This window comes from Perca flavescens, chromosome 6, assembly GCF_004354835.1.
Source record: "Perca flavescens isolate YP-PL-M2 chromosome 6, PFLA_1.0, whole genome shotgun sequence".
NCBI classification, from domain to species: domain Eukaryota; kingdom Metazoa; phylum Chordata; class Actinopteri; order Perciformes; family Percidae; genus Perca; species Perca flavescens.
This window is the reverse complement of record NC_041336.1, coordinates 197,573-222,089: the sequence shown is the minus strand read 5'-3', so window position 1 is coordinate 222,089 and position 24,517 is coordinate 197,573. Positions and strand designations below refer to the sequence as shown.

Here is a 24,517-nt window from a genome sequence, read left to right as displayed (position 1 = left end):
TGAGTCCTTACCCCAAGTGAAGGAGTTCAAGTACCTTGGGGTTTTGTTCGCGAGTGAGGGGACAATGGAGCGGGAGATTGGTCGGAGAATCGGCGCAGCGGGTGCGGTATTACATTCAATCTATCGCACCGTTGTGACGAAAAGAGAGCTGAGCCAGAAGGCAAAGCTCTCGATCTACCAGTCAGTTTTCGTACCTACCCTCACCTATGGTCATGAAAGCTGGGTCATGACCGAAAGAACGAGATCCAGGGTACAAGCGGCCGAAATGGGTTTCCTCAGGAGGGTGGCTGGCGTCTCCCTTAGAGATAGGGTGAGAAGCTCAGTCATCCGTGAGGAGCTCGGAGTAGAGCCGCTGCTCCTTTGCGTCGAAAGGAGCCAGTTGAGGTGGTTCGGGCATCTGGTAAGGATGCCCCCTGGGCGCCTCCCTAGGGAGGTGTTCCAGGCACGTCCAGCTGGGAGGAGGCCTCGGGGAAGACCCAGGACCAGGTGGAGGGATTATATCTCCAACCTGGCCTGGGAACGCCTCGGGATCCCCCAGTCGGAGCTGGTTAATGTTGCTCGGGAAAGGGAAGTTTGGGGTTCCCTGCTGGAGGCAGCGAAGGAGGAAAGAAAAGACTGATAGGTAATTAGATCATCTGGGTGTTTAGATTTCCACAATTTCCTTTCCACTGCCCGTATAGTTGATCTTTCAGCACGCACTGAGTCAGATAACCACGGAGCTGGGGAGGACTTGCAAGCCTGTCGTGAAGTAAGAGGGCAGAGAGAGTCGAGGGAGGAGGATAGAGTAGAGAGTCTGTGGCAGCATTAGGAGGCATGAGTAAGAAAGAGTTAGATGGAGGGAGGGTAGATAGAGAACGTGCCGCCAGAGAAGGAGAGAGTGAACGAATATTACGGCGGACAGGTACAGGCTCTTGAGATATGGTTGTGAGCTTGGGAGAGTGGGAGAGAATAAGAGATGAAGAAATGGTCTGAGATATGGAGTGGAGTAACAGTGAAGTGGGATGTAGAGCAGTTTCTGGTGAATATGAGATCTAGGTGGTTGCCAGCTTTGTGACTGGGTGGTGAAGGAGAGAGTGAGAGGGCAAAAGAAGAGAGAAGATGTAGAAAGGCAGCTGACTTCTCTGTCTGGATGTTGAAGTCGCCCAGAAGTACCAGCGGAGGACCAGTTTCAGGGATGTTTGAAAGAAGGACATCCAGCTCCTCCAGAAACAGCCCCAGAGGACCTGGTGGGTGGTAGATAACAATGATTACTAGTTGTACCGGATGTGTTATGGTGACAGCATGAAGTTCAAAAGAGAGAGGAGTGAACTGTAGAACGGTAGAGAGAAAATCTCCACTTGGGGTTAATGAGTAGGCCTGTCCCCCCGCCTCTCCCAGTGGGTCTGGGTGTGTGGGTGAAAGAGGAGGCAGAAGAGAGAGCAGCAGGGGTGGATGTGTTGGTTGGTGTAATCCAGGTAATTGTGAGAGCAAGGAAGTCAAGGGATTTCAGGCTGGCAAAGCCAGAGATGAACTCAGTCTTGCGAGTGGCAGACTGGCAGTTCCACAGGCCACCTGCAACAAGGTGTTGTGTGTGTGTGGAACGGGTGGGACAGTTAAGAGTGGTGGGGTTGCGGAAATGTTGTGAGCTAAAGCGTGGTTTGTAGTATCTCCGAGAGGACACACGGACAGGAATGGAGAAGGAGCACTTTTCTGGATAAAGACACCGAGCAATGTAAGTGAGATATGAGATATCGAGCCCACTTAACTTCCCACTTAGCCTCCCGCGAAGACTCCTGTGTAGACTCCTTTGTCTTTGTCATCCGAGTCTTCGTCTGCTGAAGCTGCCGCTTCACGCAAAAACCAATATTAAATACAAAGAGGGGATTGGTGTTGGCTACCGGTGGGAGGCCACACCCTCGCTAATCAGTCAAAGCACCTGGGAGTCGTTAGGCTCCAATCCCAAAGTCACGCTTCACACTAACTAGTTTCACTTTAGCAAAAACCACTAACTTTGCTTAACAACACAATTAAATACGGCAAGAAACAAAGCAGCAGCAATAGAAAGTAGGACAGTAGAAGAAGTAGCAAAAAACCCCAAAAAAGTAAGTGATTAACTTAATAGCTAGCTGTCCAGTAGTCCTTCAGCAATCAAAAGCACTCTGACATTTGGTCTGATTTTAGCAAACCAATCAATCAACCAACCAATCAACCAACCAACCAGTCAACCAACCAATCAGTCAACCAACCAACCAGTCAACTAATCAGTCAACTAATCAACCAATCAGTCATCTAATCAATCAACCAATAAATCAATCAACCAATCAGTCAAGCAATCAACCAATCAGATCAGAGACAGCTGAGATTACATAAGACATCACAAAACAATGGAACTGAAACATGTTCTCATCAGAGTCAAAGTGTTTAATATTATTTAATCACTTCATTCATAACATTTATCCATTTAGTTAATGGTTCAGTCCAATTACAGAAGAGAGAATGGTTCAGTCCAACTACAGAAGAGAGAATGGTTCAGTCCAACTACAGAAGAGTAACAACATTTAGTTAATGGTTCAGTCCAACTACAGAAGAGTAACAAGATAAAGAGAATGGTTCAGTCCAACTACAGAAGAGTAACAAGATAGAGAGAATGAAGCCAACAACAAAGCATTGTTATTGTTTACCTGCCACAGGAAGTAGAAGCAGAGAGCGATCTCGATGGGAGCGACCCAAAGACTGTTGAAATAAACTACAAAGTCCATCAGCTTCTGAGTGTCGGCTGAAACCAGATTAATGATTTCTCCCAAAGTACACTGCCGCCGAGCTGCACTGCTGATCAGCAGACACTGAGGATTCAAATACAGATAACTTTATTAACTATGCTGATGATCAGCAGACACTGAGGATTCAAATACAGATAACTTTATTAACTATGCTGCTGATCAGAAGACACTTTTATTCATTTAAGCAAGGAAAGTGTAAAGTTAGCTAATGAGTTTAGTTTTATCTTTTTCCCCTTCAGGTTGTTATGAATGGCCTAGTATCTCATGTCCAGCTCTACCTCCACAGCTCTGTGGTGGAAGGTCTGGCTGCACCACAGATGCATTCTGGCATCATGGCAGTTTTTTGCATTTCTTTAAACCAATCACAATGATCTCGGGTGGCGGTAAGCTCCGGACGCAGCGATGGTGTCTCTGCTAAATAGTCTCAGGAAGGAACTTGTTTTTTGGTGGAACATTTGCACCCCCCCACAAAAGAAAACTCCACATACAATATTAAATGAAGTTATCTGTCTTTAACTGACACAATATAGTAAGGTGAGATATTTAAATTAGCTGATACATGGTTAAAACTCATTGGCTCTTACCAGTGTATCTCTGTGTGGACTTCGTCCACAGCAATCCCACCAATCAGTCCCAAACCCTCCCAGTTAGAGAGGAAATGATCTAACATATTCTTTATAAAACCTCCCAGTTAGAGAGGAAATGATCTAACATATTCTTTATAAAACCTCCCAGTTAGAGAGGAAATGATCTAACATATTCTTTATAAAACCTCCCAGTTAGAGAGGAAATGATCTAACATATTCTTTATAAAACCTCCCAGATAGAGAGGAAATGATCTAACATATTCTTTATGAAACAGCCCAGTTAGAGAGCAAAATATCTAACATATTCTTTATAAAACCTCCCAGTTAGAGAGGAAATGATCTAAACATATTCTTTATAAATCTTTACAATAATTCCCTGAAAGAACCAATCAGGTCTGTCTTGTTGTAACAACCACATCTTCTAAACTTGATATTTTCAGCATTTAGCTTTGCTCGGAGGTTGTTGCTGCTTCTCAAAGAGAACAGAGTGTGAGAACGGAAACACACACAGAGAAAGACAGGTGAGGGTTATGAAATTATGCTGTAAATGTTCTTCTGTTGATCCAGACTACTGTCTGTCTGTCTCTCTGTCTGTCTGTCTGCCTGCTACCTTCCTGTAGACGAGTCCCATGATGGCCGTCTTGACTCTCATCCCAATGGTGAAGCAGTGGAACATGTCCTGATGATGCAGCAGAAGCTGCAGACAGGACAGCAGGAAAAGCCTGTTTGTCTGTCTGTCTGTCTACCTGTATGTGTCTACCTGCCTGCCTGTGTGCCTGCCTGTCTGTCTGTTACCTTCCTGTAGACGAGTCCCATGACGGCCGTCTTGACTCTCATCCCAACGGTGAAGCAGTGGAACATGTACTGATGATGCAGCAGAGACTGCAGACAGGACAGCAGGAAGAGCAGCGAGGCGAACAGGAACCCTTTCCACATCGCAGCGTCTTTGTCCCTCATGAAGGATAGCAGCAAACTGACAACAATCAAAACAGTACACAATAAACAACAACATAAACTATAAACATCAGCAATAATAATAAACAAAAAACAGTAACAAATAAAATCTCACTGTAACTCATCTGACTTCTGAGACCAACCAGATTCTCTTAGATGTTCCTAGATCCAGAAAGACCGGTTCTCTGTTTCTGTTCTTAGAGACCTTTTCATAAAAGACCACCTCTTCTCCTGGAGACCTTTGAGTCTAAAGATCCTCTCTTCTCCTGGAGACCTTTGAGTCTCTAAAGACTATCTCTTCTCCTGGAGACCTTTGAGACTAAAGACCATCTCTTCTCCTGGAGACCTTTGAGACTAAAGACCATCTCTTCTCCTGGAGACCTTTGACTCTACAGACCATCTCTTCTCCTGGAGACCTTTGACTCTACAGACCAACTCTTCTCCTGGAGACCTTTGACTCTACAGACCATCTCTTCTCCTGGAGACCTTTGACTCTACAGACCATCTCTTCTCCTGGACACCTTTGAGTCTCTAAAGACTATCTCTTCTCCTGGAGACCTTTGAGACTAAAGACCATCTCTTCTCCTGGAGACCTTTGACTCTACAGACCATCTCTTCTCCTGGAGACCTTTGAGTCTCTAAAGACCATCTCTTCTCCTGGAGACCTTTGAGTCGCTGCTACCAAATGCTTGCTCTTGGGGGGAATTGTTGTTTCTCTGTATAATTAAAATGTGTGTTCCTATGATAGACTGAGCTCCTCTCTGCTCCTCTCTCTTTCCATCTGTGTGCATTCATTTCCCATTAATGCTTGTTACAAACTAAGTTCCTGGGAGCTTCCTCCAATCCAAGGAAACCTGCGAGGTGAGAAAGCATTAGGATTCCAGCCTAATGCTTTCTCACCTCGCAGGTTTCCTTGGATTGTGGGGGCACCTGGATCCTGTTTGCTGTCTTAGTCCTGATTGGGGGTAATGGTTGTGTTCCTGTAAATTATGGAGTGTGGTCTAGACCTACTCTATCTGTAAAGTGTCCTGAGATAACTGCTGTTAGGATTTGACACTGTAAATTAAGGTTATATTCAATTCTCTTTATTTTTGTTGTTTTTTTTGTTTATTTGGTGTGTTGATCCAGTACAGCACTTGGTCACCGTGGTTAGCTTAAATGTAAATAAACTTGACCCTGACCTTTGACCCTCACCTGAGAACCTGCGGGACGGCGAACATGAAGGCGTCATGCAGGAGGAGACACAGTGTCCCAGACAGGAAGTAGAACCCAAAGCTCCTCCCCAGAGCCTGTAGGAGGAAGAGGCCATAGCCCCGCCCCTTCCTGTTCCTCCTCAGCAGCAGCGTTTCTTCTGTAGGAACAGAAACACCACCAGACCGGGACCAGGACCGGGACCACGAGGGTCCAAAACCAGCAGGTTTCTCCCTACAGAACATCAAAACAAAATAACAGGGAGGGAATTTGTTGTGATTGGATGTAGTTTACTTGTGATCCTCCTTGCTGCTTAGATTTTATTAGTGATTGATTCTAGTTTTATAAAGAGGAGATCCACATGAATAATAAGCACATAAAATACAAGTATAAATCTTCATACTTTAAACAGTTTCCATAATTACAGTGCTCTTACAATAAATACAGACATCTGTAACATTCAGATTAAATATGAATGAATCTTATATTAAAACGTGTCGTACTGCAGCTGTTTGCAGCTCTGACTCCAGAACTTCTCCAAATCCGTCATGATCCGGATCGATGAGTCCTGGTCCCGCAGAGACCACAGGTCTGCAGCCTGCAGGGGGCGCCGGTAACCTCGGACCACCAAACTGACAGGGAGACAAAAAATGACAACAACATCACTATTTATTATTATTATTATTATTATTATCATTATTATTATTATTATTATTATTATTATTATTATCAGTGGACTTAGTGGTAGTTCTGTAAATCCAGGGTTTCAGTCAGTTTAAGATCATAAAAAGAAGAGCAGTCTGACGTTTCATCACACGATTTGAATTCTTTCATAAAACGGCTGCATGACTTTTACAATCAAAGCCTGTCAGAGTCCACAGAGGGGGAACATTTGGACTCAGAGTTTCCACCAGTCGTGTCCCGGCTGCTCCGTGGTTTTGTCCCGTTGTCCACCAAGCATCACGCCACAGCGGGAGCGTCTTTCCTGCCCGACTCTCACATTTCAATGTTTTTTTTACATTCTTCCTGGTCTACAAAGTTCTGAGTTCAAAGTTCTGGCCTGCAGCTCCATCAGAAACAGACCTGGGGCTTATTTTTAATAGAGCAGAGCAATGGGATGTTTCTAGGACATGCTGCGTTGCGGCTGGCATGGTGGAGCCTGAACGCATCGCAGATGTAAGTAACTGTTCACAGGAAAACTTGAAATACTTAAAATAAAAACAGATTTCATTTCCTACTTTGTCAAACAGTGAAGAGGATCACCTGAGATTGTTTCAGCAGGTTGCCGGTTAAAATTGCAACACTGGAAGGCTGCAAGGCTGCAACACTGCAACACTGCAAGTCTGCAATGCTGCAATGCTGCAACACTGGAAGGCTGCAACACTGCAAGGCTGCAACACTGCAACATTGCAAGTCTGTAATGTTGCAATGCTGCAATGCTGCAATGCTGCAACACTGCAAGGCTGCAACACTGCAACACTGCAAGTCTGGAATGTTGCAAGGCTGCAACACTGCAAGGCTGCAATACTGCAACACTGCAAGGCTGCAACACTGCAAGTCTGGAATGTTGCAATGCTGCAATGCTGCAACACTGCAAGGCTGCAACACTGCAAGGCTGCAAGGCTGCAACACTGCAAGTCTGGAATGTTGCAAAGCTGCAAGGCTGCAATGCTGCAATGCTGCATTTCCTACTTTGTCAAACAGTGAAGAGGATCACCTGAGATTGTTTCAGCAGGTTGCCGGTTAAATATTTAGCTGTAATATAAGACAATAACCCCACTGTTGTACTGATACAAAGATTATGTAATACATGACAACACAAATATATAAATACATAGCCATAATGAGTTGTTGTAACATGCAGTTTGGTGAGTTTTGGTGATTAGCAAACCAAAATGGAATCTGCCGATTTTTCAGCAGTGATCCAGAATAAATTTTGCAGAATTTAGTGGACTGTGTATGTGTTGGGGTGGAGATGTGTTAACACTCTGGATTCTGCGTGTGCAGATTCCGTGGCTCTGCTGATGTTTGTACCTGCTGAACCAGAAGAAGAAAAAGTTGGAGAGAAACGAGGCGTCTTCTTCTGGACATTGGTTCTAACGAGAAGAAGAAGAAAAGGTGACATGAACTCATATTTAACAGTGTGATAAAAACAAAAGATCAATCAAAAAGGTTTGATATCGGTTGCACAGCATCTGACAACTTCATGATTTTGGTCAATTTAAACAGTTTTCATCTCTGTATCATTAATAGTTTTTATTACTGACTGACACACACCAACATGGATGTAGGAGAGTGTGTGTGTGTGTTTGTGTGTGTGTGTGTGTGTGTGTGTGTGTGTGTGTGTGTGTGTATGTATGTATGTGTGTGTGTGTGTGTGTGTGTGTGTGTGTGTGTGTGTGTGTGTCGGTGTCTGTGTCTGTGTCTGTGTCTGTGTGTGTGTGTGTGTGTTTGTTACCTGTGTGTGTGTGTGTGTGTCTGTGTCTGTGTGTGTCTGTGTCTGTGTCTGTGTGTGTGTGTTACCTGTGTGTGTTTCTCAGAGAGCGGTCGGCGATCGGAGAAGCAGCTGAGGACGAGTTCGATGAGTTGGAGGGAAAAACAGATGAAGAAAGCAACAAAACGAACAGCGTCTGATGAAAAACCCTGAAACAGCAGAGAGATGGAATATTTAAATAAAACGTGAATATATTTAAACATCTGAGATTGTCACTTCCATCAGTATCAAAACAAAGGAATTCCAAAAACATGAATTTAAGATTAGAATTTCCCTCGCTGTTGAAATAGTAACCAGAGAAACTTTGTCCTTTCTTTAGTTAGAGCAGCTGGGGAAAAAAAAGAGCTATATCCACTTTGTAGAGTATATGATTATTTATTTAATATTAAATTTGTGAAGAGAAAAACTCGTTTGAGGTTTTTCGCAGCTACATTTGAACGGCTCTCTAAGAAACACTGAACACACCTCACATGTTCAGAGGAAAGTCAATTTAGAGCTGTGAAATACTGCAGTGGACAGAGAAGAACTGGGACGGCTGCAAGGCTGCAACGCTGCAACACTGGAAGCCTGCAAGGCTGCAAGACTGCAACGCTGCAATGCTGCAACACTGGAAGGCTGCAATGCTGCATCACTGGAAGGCTGCAACGCTGCAACACTGGAAGGCTGCAACGCTGCAACACTGGAAGCCTGCAAGGCTGCAACGCTGCAATGCTGCAACACTGCAACACTGGAAGGCTGCAATGCTGCAACACTGGAAGGCTGCACTTGAAGGCTGTAATCCTGCAATGCTGCAACACGGCAATGCTGCAATGATGCAATGCTTCAAAGCTGCAACACTGCAACGCTGCAAGGCTGCAACACTGGAAGGCTGCAAGGCTGCAACACTGGAAGGCTGCAAAGCTGCAATGCTGCAACACTGCAAGGCTGCAACACTGGAAGGCTGCAAGGCTGCAAGACTGCAATGCTGCAACACTGCAATGCTACAAAGCTGCAACACTGGAAGGCTGTAATCCTGCAATGCTGCAATGCTGCAACGCCGCAACACGGCAACGCTGCAAGGCTGCAACACTGGAAGGCTGCAAGTCTGGAATGTTGCAAAGCTGCAAGGTTGCAACATTGGAAGGCTGCAACTACTGTATTAAATAAACTTTGTTTTAAGAAAAAACATGTTTTATCCACAATCTTATGGAGAAAAACTACAGTACCCACATTCCTAATTATAACAGCAACGTCTCTGATTGGTCCAACTTGCTGATACCATAGAAACGTTTACCGTACCCGCAAAACCTCGAACATTTTAAGTGAGCTTCTACCATTAAAGTCTCTGATAGTTTCTGTCTTGTATCTTTGCCTTTTTAGTCGTTTTCAAAAAAGTTTTTGCCGAATCAAATGTTTTATTCTCACGATTCATCTCGTAGCTGATTGGCTCGGTTCCAGACTTAAAACTCTTTATATCTAAATGTCAATGAAACAATTAAATGGGGAAAAACACATTTCTACTTTTTTTTCTTTGTGCTATGTAGTGCTGTCTTTTCCTTTCTGTATCACAATGACATGGTCTGTCAACAAATTACAGTGCAAACAGTAAAAGCGTAAATGTGAATCATGTCCAGTCTCTTGCAATCAAACTCCCACATACACTAAGGTATAACTTACAATTTAAAATAATTGTCATCAAAACGTTAGCCATAGTTTACATCAGAACATCCCAACAGAGTACACTGTTATATTGACAACATGACTAAGCAGTTTGACTGTCCGTACACAATGACTTGTCATTCTGATGGCACTGACATGTTCATTGACAGATATTTACTTTTGAGAGATGATCTAAAGATTTTGAGCAAGAGACTGGCTTTTGCAGGTAATCCATGGTGTTTTGCTATTTGTAGAAATTGTTTTGAGAAATGCACTTACTGTTTTGCAAATGTCGAGGAAAGCAACTGAGAAAAACTGTAATATAATGTCTGATACCTGATCAATAATCCATTGGATGTTGACATTAATATAATATCTGATATCTGATCAATAATCTGTTGGATGTTGATATTATTATATCTGATATCTGATCAATAATCTGTTGGATGTTGATATTAATATTATGTTTGATACCTGATCAATAATCTGTTGGATGTTGACATTAATATAATATCTGGTACCTGATCAATAATCTGTTGGATGTTGACATTAACATAATGCCTGATACCTGATCAATAATCTGTTGGATGTTGACATTAATATAATGTTTGATACTTGATCAATAATCTGTTGGATGTTGATATTATTATAATATCTGATAAATAATCTGTTGGATGTTGAAATTAATATAATATCTGAGACCTGATCAATAATCTGTTGGATGTTGATATTAATATAATATCTGATACCTGATCAATAATCTGTTGGATGTTGAATTAATATAATGTCTGATATCTGATCAATAATCTGATGGACGTTGAATTAATATAATGTCTGATATCTGTTCAATAATTTGATGGATGTTGACATTAATATGATGTTTGATACCTGATCAATAATCTGATGGACGTTGATACCTGATCAATAATCTCATGGACGTTGATACCTGATCAATAATCTGATGGACGTTGATACCTGATCAATAATCTGATGGATGTTGATACCTGATCAATAATCTGATGGACGTTGATACCTGATCAATAATCTGATGGATGTTGATACCTGATCAATAATCTGATGGACATTGATACCTGATCAATAATCTGATGGACGTTGATACCTGATCAATAATCTGTTGGATGTTGAATTAATATGTCTGATATCTGATCAATAATCTGATGGATGTTGACATTAATATAATATCTGATACCTGTTCAATAATCAGTTGGATGTTGATATTAATATAATATCTGATACCTGATCAATAATCTGTTGGATGTTGAATTAATATAATGTCTGATATCTGTTCAATAATCTGATGGATGTTGACATTAATATAATGTTTGATATCTGATCAATAATCTGATGGACGTTGATACCTGATCAATAATCTCATGGACGTTGATACCTGATCAATAATCTGATGGATGTTGATACCTGATCAATAATCTGATGGTTGTTGATACCTGATCAATAATCTGATGGACATTGATACCTGATTAATAATCTGATGGACATTGATACCTGATCAATAATCTGTTGGATGTTGAATTAATATGTCTGATATCTGATCAATAATCTGATGGACGTTGAATTAATATAATGTCTGATATGTGATCAAAAATCTGATGGATGCTGACATTAATATAATGTTTGATACCTGATCAATAATCTGATGGATGTTGATAACTGATCAATAATTTGATGGACGTTGATACCTGATCAATAATCTGATGGATCTTGATACCTGATAAATAATCTGATGGATGTTGACATTAATGTAATATCTGATACCTGATCAATAATCTGTTGGATGTTGATACCTGATCAATAATCTGATGGATGTTGATACCTGATCAATAATCTGATGGATGTTGATACCTGATCAATAATTTAATAGATGTTGATACCTGATCAATAAACTGATGGATGTTGATACCTGATCAATAATCTGATGGATGTTGATACCTGATCAATAATCTGATGGATCTTGATACCTGATCAATAATTTGATGGATCTTGATACTTGATCAATAATCTGGTGGATGTTGACATTAATGTAATATCTGATACCTGATCAATAATCTGTTGGATGTTGATACTTGATCAATAATCTGATGGATGTTGATACCTGATCAATAATCTGATGGATCTTGATACCTGATCAATAATCTGATGGATGTTGACCTTCAGAGGAACGACGGAGGAAAGAACCAGAAGAGTCCAGAAGAGGAAGAGGAGGACGGAGGAACGACTGCCCTTCATCCTCTCAAACTGGATTATAACCACAGATAGAACCTGAAGAAGAGGAGGAGAGGATGAGAGGAGGAGAGGAGGAGAGGAGGAGGAGAGGAGAGGAGGAAGAGGAGGAGGAGAGGAGGAGGAGAGGAGGAGAAGGAGAGGAGAGGAGAGGAGAGGAGAGGATGAGAGTAGGAGGAGGAGAGGAGGAGGAGTAGAAGAGGAGAGGAGAATATAATTATACTATACTGTAATAATATCAAACACATTTTGTTTAGTCGGAACATCCAGAGAATGAAACAACGAAGGCAGCGAACGCAACGAAGGCAACGAAGGCAACGAAGACAACGAAGACAACGAAGACAACGAAGGCAATAAAGGCAACAAACGCAACAAAGGCAATGAAGGTAACGAAGGTAACGAAGGCAACGAACGCAACGAAGGCAACGAAGACAACGAAGACAACAAAGACAACGAACGCAACAAAGGCAACGAAGGCAACAAAGACAACAAAGGCAACAAGGCAACGAAAGAAACGAAGACAACGAAGGCAACGAAGGCAACGAAGGCAACAAAGACAACGAACGCAACAAAGGCAACGAAGACAACGAAGGCAACAAAGACAATGAACGCAACGAACGCAACAAAGACAACAAAGACAACGAAGGCAACAAGGCACCGAAAGAAACGAAGACAACGAACGCAACGAAGACAACGAACGCAACGAAGACAACGAACGAAGACAACGACAACGAAGGCAACGAAGGCAATGAAGAAAACGAAGGCAGCGAAGACAACGAAGGCAGCGAACGCAACGAGGGCAACGAAGGCAACGAAGGCAACGAAGACAACGAACGCAACGAACGCAACAAACGCGACAAAGACAACGAAGGCAACAAGGCACTGAAAGAAACAAAGACAACGAAGGCAACGAAGGCAACGAAGGCAACGAAGGCAACGAAGACAACGAATGCAACAAAGGCAACGAAGGAAGCGAATGCAACGAAGGCAACGAAGGCAACGAAGACAACGAAGGCAGCGAACGCAACGAAGACAACGAACGCAACGAAGACAACGAAGGCAGCGAAGACAACGAAGACAACAAAGGCAGCGAACGCAACAAAGGCAACAAGGCAACAAGGCAACAAAGGCAACAAAGGCAACGAAGACAACAACGGCAACGAAGACAACGAAGGCAACGAAGGCAGTGAACGCAACGAAGGCAAGGAAGGCAACGAAGGCAACAAAGACAACGAAGGCAACAAGGCAAGAAGACAACGAAGGCAACGAAGGCAGCGAACGCAACGAAGGCAACGAAGACAATGAAGGCAATGAAGGCAACAAAAGCAACAAACGCAATGAAGACAACGAAGGCAACGAAGGCAGTGAAGGCAACGAAGGCAACGAAGACAACGAAGGCAACAAGGCAACAATGCAACAAGGCAACGAAGGCAACGAAGACAACGAAGACAACAAAGGCAACAAGGCAACAAGGCAACAAGGCAACAAGGCAACAAGGCAACGAAGGCAACGAAGACAACAACGGCAACGAAGACAACGAAGGCAATGGAGGCAGCGAACGCAGCGAACGCAACAAAGGCAAAGGAAGGCAAAGGAAGGCAACGAAGGCAACGAAGTCAACGAAGACAACGAAGGCAACGAAGACAATGAACGCAACGAATGCAACGAAAACAACGAAAACAACGAAGACAACGAAGGCAATGAAGACAACAAGGCAACGAAGACAACGAAGGCAACGAAGACAACAAAGGCAACGAAGACAACGAACGCAACGAAGACAACGAAGACAACGAAGGCAACGAAGGCAATGAAGACAACAAGGCAACGAAGACAACGAAGGCAACGAAGGCAACAAAGGCAGCGAAGGCAGCGAACGCAACAAAAGCAACGAAGGCAACGAAGACAACGAAGGCAATGAAGGCAACGAACGCAACAAACGCAATGAAGACAACGAAGGCAACGAACGCAACGAAGACAACGAAGACAACTAAGACAACGAAGGCAACAAAGGCAACAAAGGCAACAAGGCAACGAAGGTAACGAAGGATACGAAGGCAACAAGGCAACAAGACAACGAAGGCAACGAAGGCAACGAAGGCAACGAAGGCAGCGAAGACAACGAAGGCAACAAGGCAACAAGGCAATGAAGACAACAAAGGCAACGAACGCAACGAATGCAACAAACGCAATGAAGACAACAAAGACAACGAAGGCAACGATGGCAACGATGGCAACGATGGCAACGAAGGCAACAAGACAACGAAGGCAACGAAGGCAACAAGGCAACAAGACAACGAAGGCAACAAGGCAACAAGACAACAAAGGCAACGAAGGCAAGAAGGCAACAAGGCAACAAGGCAACAAGGCAACAAGATAACGAAGACAACGAATGCAAGGAAGGCAACGAAGGCAACGAAGACAACGAAGGCAGCGAACGCAACGAAGGCAACGAACGCAACGAAGGCAATAAAGGCATCAAGGCAACAAGGCAACAAGGCAACAAGGCAATTAAGACATCAAAGGCAACGAAGGCAACGAAGGCAACGAAGACAACAAACGCAAAGAAGGCAACGAAGGCAACAAGGCAATGAAGGCAACAAGGCAACGAAGACATCAAAGGCAACGAAGGCAACGAAGGCAACGAAGGCAACGAAGACAACAAACGCAAAGAAGGCTACGAAGGCAACAAGGCAACGAAGGCAACGAAAACAATGAGGGCAACAAGGCAACAAGGCAATGAAGGCAACGGAGGCAACGAAGGCAACGAAGACAACGAAGACAACGAAGACAACGAAGACAACGAAGGCAACAAGGCAACAAGGCAACAAGGCAACAAAGGCAACGAAGACAACAACGGCAACGAAGGCAATGAAGGCAGCGAACGCAACAAAGGCAAGGAAGGCAACAAAGGCAACAAAGACAACGAAGGCAAGAAGGCAACAAGGCAACAAGGCAACAAGACAACGAAGGCAACGAAGGCAATGAAAACAACGAAGGCAACGAAGGCAACAAGACAACGAAGGCAACGAAGGCAATGAAGGCAGCGATTGCAACGAAGGCAAGGAAGGCAATGAAGGCAACGAAGACAACGAAGGCAACGAAGGCAACGAAGGCAACGAAGGCACCAAAGACAAAGAAGACAACGAGGGCAAGAAGGCAACAAGGCAACGAAGGCAACGAAGGCAACGAAGACAACGAAGGCAACGAAGGCAGCGAAGCCAACGAAGGCACCAAAGACAACGAAGACAACGAGGGCAAGAAGGCAACAAGGCAACGAAGGCAACGAAGACAACGAAGGCAACGAAGGCAACAAAGGCACCGAAGACAACGAGGGCAACAAGGCAACAAGGCAACGAATGCAACGAAGGCAACGAAGGCAACGAAGGCAGTGAAGGCAACAAAGGCAACGAAAACAACAAAGGCAACAAGGCAACAATGCAACAAGGCAACAAGGCAACAAGGCAACAAGGCAACAAGGCAACAATGGCAACGAAGACAACGAAGGCAATGAAGGCAGCGAACGCAACAAAGGCAACGAAGGCAACGAAGGCAACAAAGGCAACGAAGGCAACAAGGCAACAAGACAACGAAGGCAACAAGGCAACAAGACAAAGAAGGCAACAAGGCAACAAGGCAACAAAGACAACGAAGGTAACGAAGGCAACGAAGGCAATGAAGGCAGCGAACGCAACAAAGGCAACGAAGGCAACAAAGGCAACGAAGGCAACGAAGGCAACAAGGCAACAAGACAACGAAGGCAACGAAGGCAACAAGGCAACAAGGCAACAAGACAACGAAGGCAACAAGGCAACAAGGCAACAAAGACAACGAAGGTAACGAAGGCAACGAAGGCAACGAAGTCAACGAAGACAATGAAGGTAACGAAGGCAACGAAGACAACAAAGACAACGAAGACAACGAAGAGAACGAAGGTAACGAAGGCAACGAAGGCAACAAGGCAACAAGGCAACAAGGCAACAAGGCAACGAAGACAACGAAGACAACGAAGACAACGAAGACAACGAAGGTAACAAAGGCAACGAAGACAACGAAGGTAACAAAGGCAACGAAGACAACGAAGGCTGAGAAAAGTGACGAAAATGACAAAAAAAACATAATGTTAAAAAAGGAATCCGGAAGAACCTGGAGTGTTGCCGTGACAACCAGTGACGTACCAGAGTGAGGCTTCTGATCAGCGGACCAATCAGGATCAACAGGTGGTTCTGGATTTCTTCGTTCTTCTTCACCAGGAAATAAAACATCTCCAGCAGACAGAAAGAAGCCAGACTGAGAGACAGCAGCTGAAACACAGACAGACAGGCTGAAACACAGACAGAGATGCTGAAACACAGACAGAGAGAGAGAGGCTGAAACACAGAGAGAGAGAGGCTGAAACACAGACAGAGAGGCTGAAACACAGACAGACAGGCTGAAACACAGAGAGAGAAGCTGAAACACAGACAGACAGGCTGAAACACAGACAGACAGGCTGAAACATAGACAGAGAGGCTGAAACACAGACAGACAGGCTGAAACACAGACAGACCGGCTGAAACACAGACAGAGAGGCTGAAACACAGACAGACAGGCTGAAACACACAGAGATGCTGAAACACAGACAGAGAGAGAGAGGCTGAAACACAGAGAGAGAGAGGCTGAAACACAGACAGAGAGGCTGAAACACAGACAGACAGGCTGAAACACAGAAAGAGAAGCTGAAACACAGACAGACAGGCTGAAACACAGACAGACCGGCTGAAACACAGACAGAGAGGCTGAAACACAGACAGACAGGCTGAAACACAGACAGAGAGGCTGAAACACAGAGAGAGAAGCTGAAACACAGACAGACAGGCTGAAACACAGACAGAGAGGCTGGAACACAGAGAGAGAGGCTGAAACACAGACATAGAGAGAGGCTGAAACAAAGACAGACAGGCTGAAACACAGACAGAGAGACTGAAACACAGACAGACATGCTGAAACACAGACAGACAGGCTGAAACACAGACAGAGAGGCTGAAACGCAGACAGACATGCTGAAACACAGACAGACAGGCTGAAACACAGACAGAGAGGCTGAAACGCAGACAGACATGCTGAAACACAGACAGAGAGGCTGAAACACAGACAGACAGGCTGAAACACAGACAGACAGGCTGAAACACAGACAGGTGGTTTGTGTTCTCACCGTCTTGCTGCAGCAGAGTTTGGACAGCGAGATGACACCTTGTTGGGGGCGGAGCTGCAGGTACAGCAGGTAAAGAGGAGAACAGGTCCACAGGTAGACACAGGGGAACCAGACCAGGACCGTGTGTTGGAAACACTGGGTCAGGTCTGGCCGGGACGAGTACCAGGTCAGGTTCCAGTCCTGGGACACAGAACACCGTCACAGAGAAGTTTAGTTTAGTTTATTTCAATCACAAAATAATTAACAAAAAACTTAAATTAGAACACACAAAAGTATTTTACTCTGTAAGAAGAAAGAGGAAGATTAAGCAAAGTAAATAAATACTCTTGTCTGCTTTGTGGGTCTATACCTTCTTCTTTAAATACAATACCAAGTCTCTTACCATCTGTAAACAGCTGAGTCATCTTTAAACAGATGACTCATCTTTAGACAGATGAGTCATCTTTAGACAGCTAAGTCATCTTTAAACAGATGACTCCTCTTTAGACAAATGAGTCATCTGTAAACAGCTGAGTCATATTTAGACAGATTACTCATCTTTAAATAGCTGAGTCATCTGTAAACAGCTAAACATTTATTCAACCTTTATTTATACTCAGAGGTCATTGATGAGCTTTTACAACAACAGAAAAGAAGTGACATCATATAAAGACACTAAACATTTTGATGAATAAATTAGGATAATAAGGATGCAAAAGAAAGTAGAATTATGTAAAGCAGTTAAAATTCAAAGTTTTCAGATTTAACACCAGATTTCTAAATTGTCCAAAAGGCACAGTGAGTTGGTTTAAGTAAGTGCTGTAAAGTTAAGAACATTTCCTGTGTGAAGGAGCAGTGATTGATATTATTATTCAATATATTAAGGTATTATGTATGTATGTACAGTATGTATTGTTATATTTGTAACATATGTAATATACAGTACTGTGCAAAAGTCTTAGGCAAGTGTGAAAAAAATGCTGTAAACTAAGAATGCTTTCAAAAATATAAATAATGATTGTTTATTTTTATCAATTTACAAAATGCAAAGTGAGCAACCAAAAAAACATCTAAATCACATATTAATATTTGGTGTTACTAGCCTTTACCTTCAAACCAGCATCAGTTCTTAGAGGTAGACCTGCAACAAGTCAGGGAACGTTGAGGATCGTAGCCGCAGTGATCGGCCAAGTAAACTTAGTGCAGCAGATGAAAAACACATCAAGATTATTTCCCTATGAAATTGGAAGATGTCCAGAAACCAGCAGGACCCAGGAACACCATCTACTGTCTGGAGAAGATGTCCAGCAGTGCCATCAACTCAGAACTGGCAGAAACCAGCAGGACCCAGGTACACCATCTACTGTCTGGAGAAGATGTCCAGCAGTACCATCAACTCAGAACTGGCAGAAACCAGCAGGACCCAGGTACACCCATCTACTGTCTGGAGAAGATGTCCAGCAGCATCATTAGCTCAGAACTGGCAGAAACCAGTAGGAGCCAGGTACACAATCTACTGTCTGGAGAAGATGTCCAGCAGCATCATTAGCTAAGAACTGGCAGAAACCAGCAGGACCCAGGTACACCATCTACTGTCTGGAGAAGATGTCCAGCAACATCATTAGCTCAGAACTGGCAGAAACCAGTAGGACCCAGGTACACCCATCTACTGTCTGGAGAAGATGTCCAGCAATGCCATCAACTCAGAACTGGCAGACACCAGCAGGACCCAGGTACACCCATCTACTGTCTGGAGAAGATGTCCAGCAGTACCATCAGCTCAGAACTGGCAGAAACCAGTAGGAGCCAGGTACACAATCTACTGTCTGGAGAAGATGTCCAGCAGCATCATTAGCTAAGAACTGGCAGAAACCAGTAGGACCCAGGTACACCCATCTACTGTCTGGAGAAGATGTCCAGCAGTACCATCAGCTCAGAACTGGCAGAAACCAGTAGGAGCCAGGTACACAATCTACTGTCTGGAGAAGATGTCCAGCAGCATCATTAGCTAAGAACTGGCAGAAACCAGTAGGACCCAGGTACACCCATCTACTGTCTGGAGAAGATGTCCAGCAATGCCATCAACTCAGAACTGGCAGACACCAGCAGGACCCAGGTACACCCATCTACTGTCTGGAGAAGATGTCCAGCAGTACCATCAGCTCAGAACTGGCAGAAACCAGCAAGACCCAGGTACACCATCTACTGTCTGGAGAAGATGTCCAGCAGTACCATCAACTCAGAACTGGCAGAAACCAGCAGGACCCAGGTACACCCATCTACTGTCTGGAGAAGATGTCCAGCAGTACCATCAACTCAGAACTGGCAGAAACCAGTAGGACCCAGGTACACAATCTACTGTCTGGAGAAGATGTCCAGCAGCATCATTAGCTCAGAACTGGCAGAAACCAGTAGGAGCCAGGTACACAATCTACTGTCTGGAGAAGATGTCCAGCAGCATCATTAGCTAAGAACTGGCAGAAACCAGCAGGACCCAGGTACACCATCTACTGTCTGGAGAAGATGTCCAGCAGCATCATTAGCTCAGAACTGGCAGAAACCAGTAGGACCCAGGTACACCCATCTACTGTCTGGAGAAGATGTCCAGCAATGCCATCAACTCAGAACTGGCAGACACCAGCAGGACCCAGGTACACGCATCTACTGTCTGGAGAAGATGTCCAGCAGTACCATCAGCTCAGAACTGGCAGAAACCAGCAGGACCCAGGTACACCATCTACTGTCTGGAGAAGATGTCCAGCAATGCCATCAACTCAGAACTGGCAGAAACCAGCAGGACCCAGGTACACCCATCTACTGTCTGGAGAAGATGTCCAGCAGTACCATCAGCTCAGAACTGGCAGAAACCAGCAGGACCCAGGTACACCATCTACTGTCTGGAGAATATGTCCAGCAGTGCCATCAGCTCAGAACTGGCAGAAACCAGTAGGACCCAGGTACACCCATCTACTGTCTGGAGAAGCTGTCCAGCAGTGCCATCAGCTCAGAACTGGCAGAAACCAGCAGGACCCAAGTACACCCATCTACTGTCTGGAGAAGATGTCCAGCAGTACCATCAGCTAAGAACTGGCAGAAACCAGCAGGACCCAGGTACACCATCTACTGTCTGGAGAAGGTGTCCAGCAGTACCATCAACTCAGAACTGGCAGAAACCAGCAGGACCCAGGTACACCATCTACTGTCTGGAGAAGATGTCCAGCAGAACCAACAGCTCAGAACTGGCAGAAACCAGCAAGACCCAGGTACACCCATCTACTGTCTGGAGAAGTCTGGCCAGAAGTGCTCTTCATGGAAGAGTTGCAGCCAAAAAGCCATACCTCCGACATAGAAACAAGGCCAAGCAACTCAACTATGCATGAAAACATAGGAACTGGGGTGTAGATAAATGACAGCAGGTGCTCTGGACTGATGAAATATTTGGCTGTAGCAGAAGGCCGGTTGTTGGCCGAAGGGCTGGAGAGCGGGACAATAATGAGAGTCTGCAGGTAACAGTGGAGCATGGTGGAGGTTCCTTGCAAGTTTGGGGCTTCATTTCTGCAAATGGAGCTGGAGATTTGGTCAGGATTAATAGTGTCCTCAATGCTGAGAAATCCAGGCAGATACTTATCCATCATGCTATACCATCAGGGAGGCGTATGATTGGCCCCAAATTTATTCTGCAGCAGGACAACGGCCCCAAACATCCAGCCAAGGTCATTAAGAACTATCTTCAGCGTAAAGAAGAACAAGAAGTCCTGGAAGTGATGGCATGGCCCCCCCAGAGCCCTGATCTCAGCATCATCCAGTCTGTCTGGGATCATATGAAGAGACAGAAGGATTTGAGGAAGCCTACATCCACAGAAGATCTGTGGTTAGTTCTCCAAGATGCTTGGAACAACCTACCAGCCCAGTTCCTTCAAACACTGTGTTCAAGTGTACCAAGAAGAACTGATGCTGTCTTGAAGGCAAAGGCTGGTCACACCAAATATTGATTTGATTTAGATTCCTCTTCTGTTCATTCACTGCATTTTGTTAATTGATGAAAATAAACTATTAACACTTCCATTTTTGAAAGCATTCTTAGTTTACAGTATTTGTTTCATACCTGCCTAAAACTTTTGCACAGTACTGTATGTTAAATATGTTGTATATGTACATATGTTATTACATATACTACGTATATATGTGTTCCATATCTAACATATGTAATATACACTCACCTAAAGGATTATTGGGAACACCTGTAAGAACACCTTATTTATTTAAACATACTGTACAACCAGTAAAACATGTCCTGTTCACTGTATTTCTTCATTTTGTACTGTACAAACCGTAAAACATGTAATTTTTCCTTTATTCATTTCATACTGTACAACCAGTAAAACATGTCCTATTCTATCCATTTATATATTTTATATTGTACAATCAGTCAAACAAGTCCTGTTCTATTTATGTATTTTACAATATACAACCAGTAAAACGTGTTCTGTTCTCTGTATCTATTTATTGTACACTGTCCAATTAGTAATACATTAACTGTACTGTGTATTTATGTATTTTAGTGTACAACCAGTATTTCATACTGTACAACCAATCAAACATTTCCTGTTCTGTATTTGTGTATTTTATACTGTCCAACCAGTTAAACATGTAATTTTCTCTCTACTTATTTTATAATGTATAACCAAACCGTTCTGTTTTTATTTATTGTATACTGTACAACCAGTAAAACATGTCCTGTTTTTATTTATTTAAACATCCTGTACAGCCAGTAAAACATGTCCTGTTCTCTGTATTTATTCATTTTGTACTGTACAAACTGTAAAACATGTCCTTTTCTCTTTATTTATTTCATACTGTACAACCAGTCAAACATGTCATATTCTCTTTATTTATATATTTTATACTGTATAACCAGTAAAACGTGTTCTGTTCTCTGTATTTATTTTATACTGTACCACAAGTAAAACATGTCCTGTTCTCTGTATTTATTCATTTTATACTGTACAACTAGTAATGATCTGTTCTTTATTTTACACTGTCCAATTAGTAATACATTTACTGTACTGTGTATTTATGTATTTTATAGTGTACAACCAGTAAAACATGTCCTGTTTTTATTTATACATTTTATACTGTACAACCAATCAAACATTTCCTGTTCTCTTCATTTATATATTTTATATTGTACAACCAGTAAAACATGTCCTGTTCTCTTTATTTGTATATTTTATACTGTCCAACCAGTAAAACATGTACTGTTCTCTTTATTTATTTTATATTGTACAACCAGCAAACATGTACTGTTGTCTTCATTCATTTTATACGGTACAACCAGTAAAACATGTCCCGTTCTCTTTATTGTACTCTGTACATCCAGTAAAACTTGTCCTGTTCTCTCTCTCTCTCTCTCTATATATATATATATATATAGAGAGAGAGAGAGAGAGAACCTACCTACCTACCTAAAGGATTATTAGGAACACCTGTTAAATTTCACGTTAATGAAATTATCTAATCAACCAATCACATGGCAGCTGCTTCAATGCATTTAAGGGGGTGGTCCAGGTCTAGACAATCTCCTGAACTCCAAACTGAATGTCAGAATGGGAAAGAAAGGTGATCTAAGATACTTTGAGCGTGGCATGGTTGTTGGTGCCAGACGGGCTGGTCTGCTCAGTTACTGGGATTCTCACCCACAACCATTTCTAGGGTTTACAAAGAATGGTCTGAAAAAGGAAAAACATTCAGGATGCTGCAGTCCTGTCGGGTGAAAATGTATTGTTGATGCTAGAGGTCAGAGGAGAATGGGCCGAGTGATTCCAGCTGATAGATCAACTTTGACTCAAATAACCACTCGTTACAACCGAGGTATGCAGCAAAGCATTTGTGGAGCAACAACACGCACAACCTTGAGGTGGATGGGCTACACCAGCAGAAGACCCCACCGGGAACCACTCAGCTCCACAAAAAATAGGAAAATGAGACTACAATTTGCACGAGCACATCAAAATTGGACAGTAGGAGACTGTAAAATTGTTGCCTGGTCTGATGAGTCTCAATTTCTGTTGAGACATTCAGATGGTAGTGTCAGAATTTGGAGTAAACAGAATGAGAACATGGATCTGTCATGCCTTGTTACCACTGGGCAGGCTGCTGGGGGGTTAGCCTAACCCTAACCCTGCCCTGGATGTGCATCCCCCAAGTCTCCATCAACTGTAAGGTGCTATCCTCTCAATATGGGCCAACATTTCTAAAGAATGCTTCCAGCACCTTGTTGAATCAATGGGTTAGTAATAAATGTATAAATAATAAATTAATATATGTTACATATGTAACACTGAGGATTGATTTAAATAATTTACCTTCATTATCAGACCATTAGCTCACTCAGTGTATACATTATAATTATTAATAATATTAAACATCTGTCTTACTCACCCAGAGAGGATCCAGACCGCTCACACTGCACAGATCCTCCATGTACACAACTCTTCTTCTTCTTCTTGTCCAGGTGTTTTTAAGTGAGCTTCAATTAATCAGAGTCTAATTCTCCTTTTTCTTCTTATCTTCTCTTGTAAACTCGTCTTGTGGAATTTTACTGGAGAATTCTGCTGCTGTCAGAAACACTGTAGAGATCTCTCTGTCTCTCTCTCTGTCTCTCTCTCCCCAACACCAGCAGCTTTTCACTTTGTCTCCAAATTCAACACGAGTCTGAGAAGAAGTTTAACACCCGGACGGCCATGACGCTCCTCGTGACCATTTTCATTTTTGAACGTGTAACAACTTTCATGGTCATGCGTCCGAGGACACGAGGAGAGTTTACAGGATGAAAGGAAACAAACTATAGTTTGAACAACTGATTGATTATTAATTGATTTATTTATCTATTGAGCAATATCTCATACTCATACATTTTTCTAAATATAGAAGTAGCAGGAAAAACCAGGAACACGAGAAAACTAAATATTATATTAGAGCTGTCAAACGATAAAAACATTTGAATCACGACTGTAAGGCACGACGCCAAGCCGAGTGAAGTAACCGCAATTAACGCGTTAATGCTGACAGCCCTAAAATATATACATATATACATATATATATACCCTAAAATATATACACATATACATATATATAACTGAACTCTGAGTCACCGTTAAGTGACCCGAGACCCCCGTCATCACCGGACCAGAGTCCAGATGAGCTTAACGCCAAACGCTCCAGGGCTGGTTTTAAACGGACTCAATGAGGCAGGAGTGAAGGCAACCAAAAAGTATATGTGATGCTTTAAGTGGAATCCAGAAACTATCCGACAATAAAGAGATAGAATCAGACTCTATGTCATAACGATGTACGTCGTCCTGGCGATGCACATCGTCATGGCGATGTACGTCATGTCAATCCACGTTGTCATGGCGAAGCACAGGGCGTGTGTAAGAAACTTCAGAGCAGCGACATGTCACTG

The 24,517-nt window shown here is 43.2% G+C and overlaps 1 protein-coding gene across 1 annotated transcript in view; it reads right to left on the bottom strand.

Moving 5' to 3' along the window:
* LOC114556802 (multidrug resistance-associated protein 1) overlaps positions 1-23,535 on the bottom strand; it is a 51,026-nt gene extending 27,491 nt beyond the window's left edge. The window contains exons 1-10 of the mRNA XM_028579847.1: positions 23,494-23,535; positions 17,074-17,253; positions 16,058-16,183; positions 11,784-11,921; positions 8,015-8,134; positions 7,526-7,587; positions 5,995-6,123; positions 5,495-5,725; positions 4,142-4,319; positions 2,661-2,822 (exon numbers count right to left, since the gene is read on the bottom strand). Coding sequence (XP_028435648.1) covers positions 2,661-2,822; positions 4,142-4,319; positions 5,495-5,725; positions 5,995-6,123; positions 7,526-7,587; positions 8,015-8,134; positions 11,784-11,921; positions 16,058-16,183; positions 17,074-17,253; positions 23,494-23,535 — 1,368 coding nt within the window. The remainder of the gene's footprint in view (positions 1-2,660; positions 2,823-4,141; positions 4,320-5,494; positions 5,726-5,994; positions 6,124-7,525; positions 7,588-8,014; positions 8,135-11,783; positions 11,922-16,057; positions 16,184-17,073; positions 17,254-23,493) is intronic.
* Between the last annotated feature and the right edge of the window lie 982 nt (positions 23,536-24,517).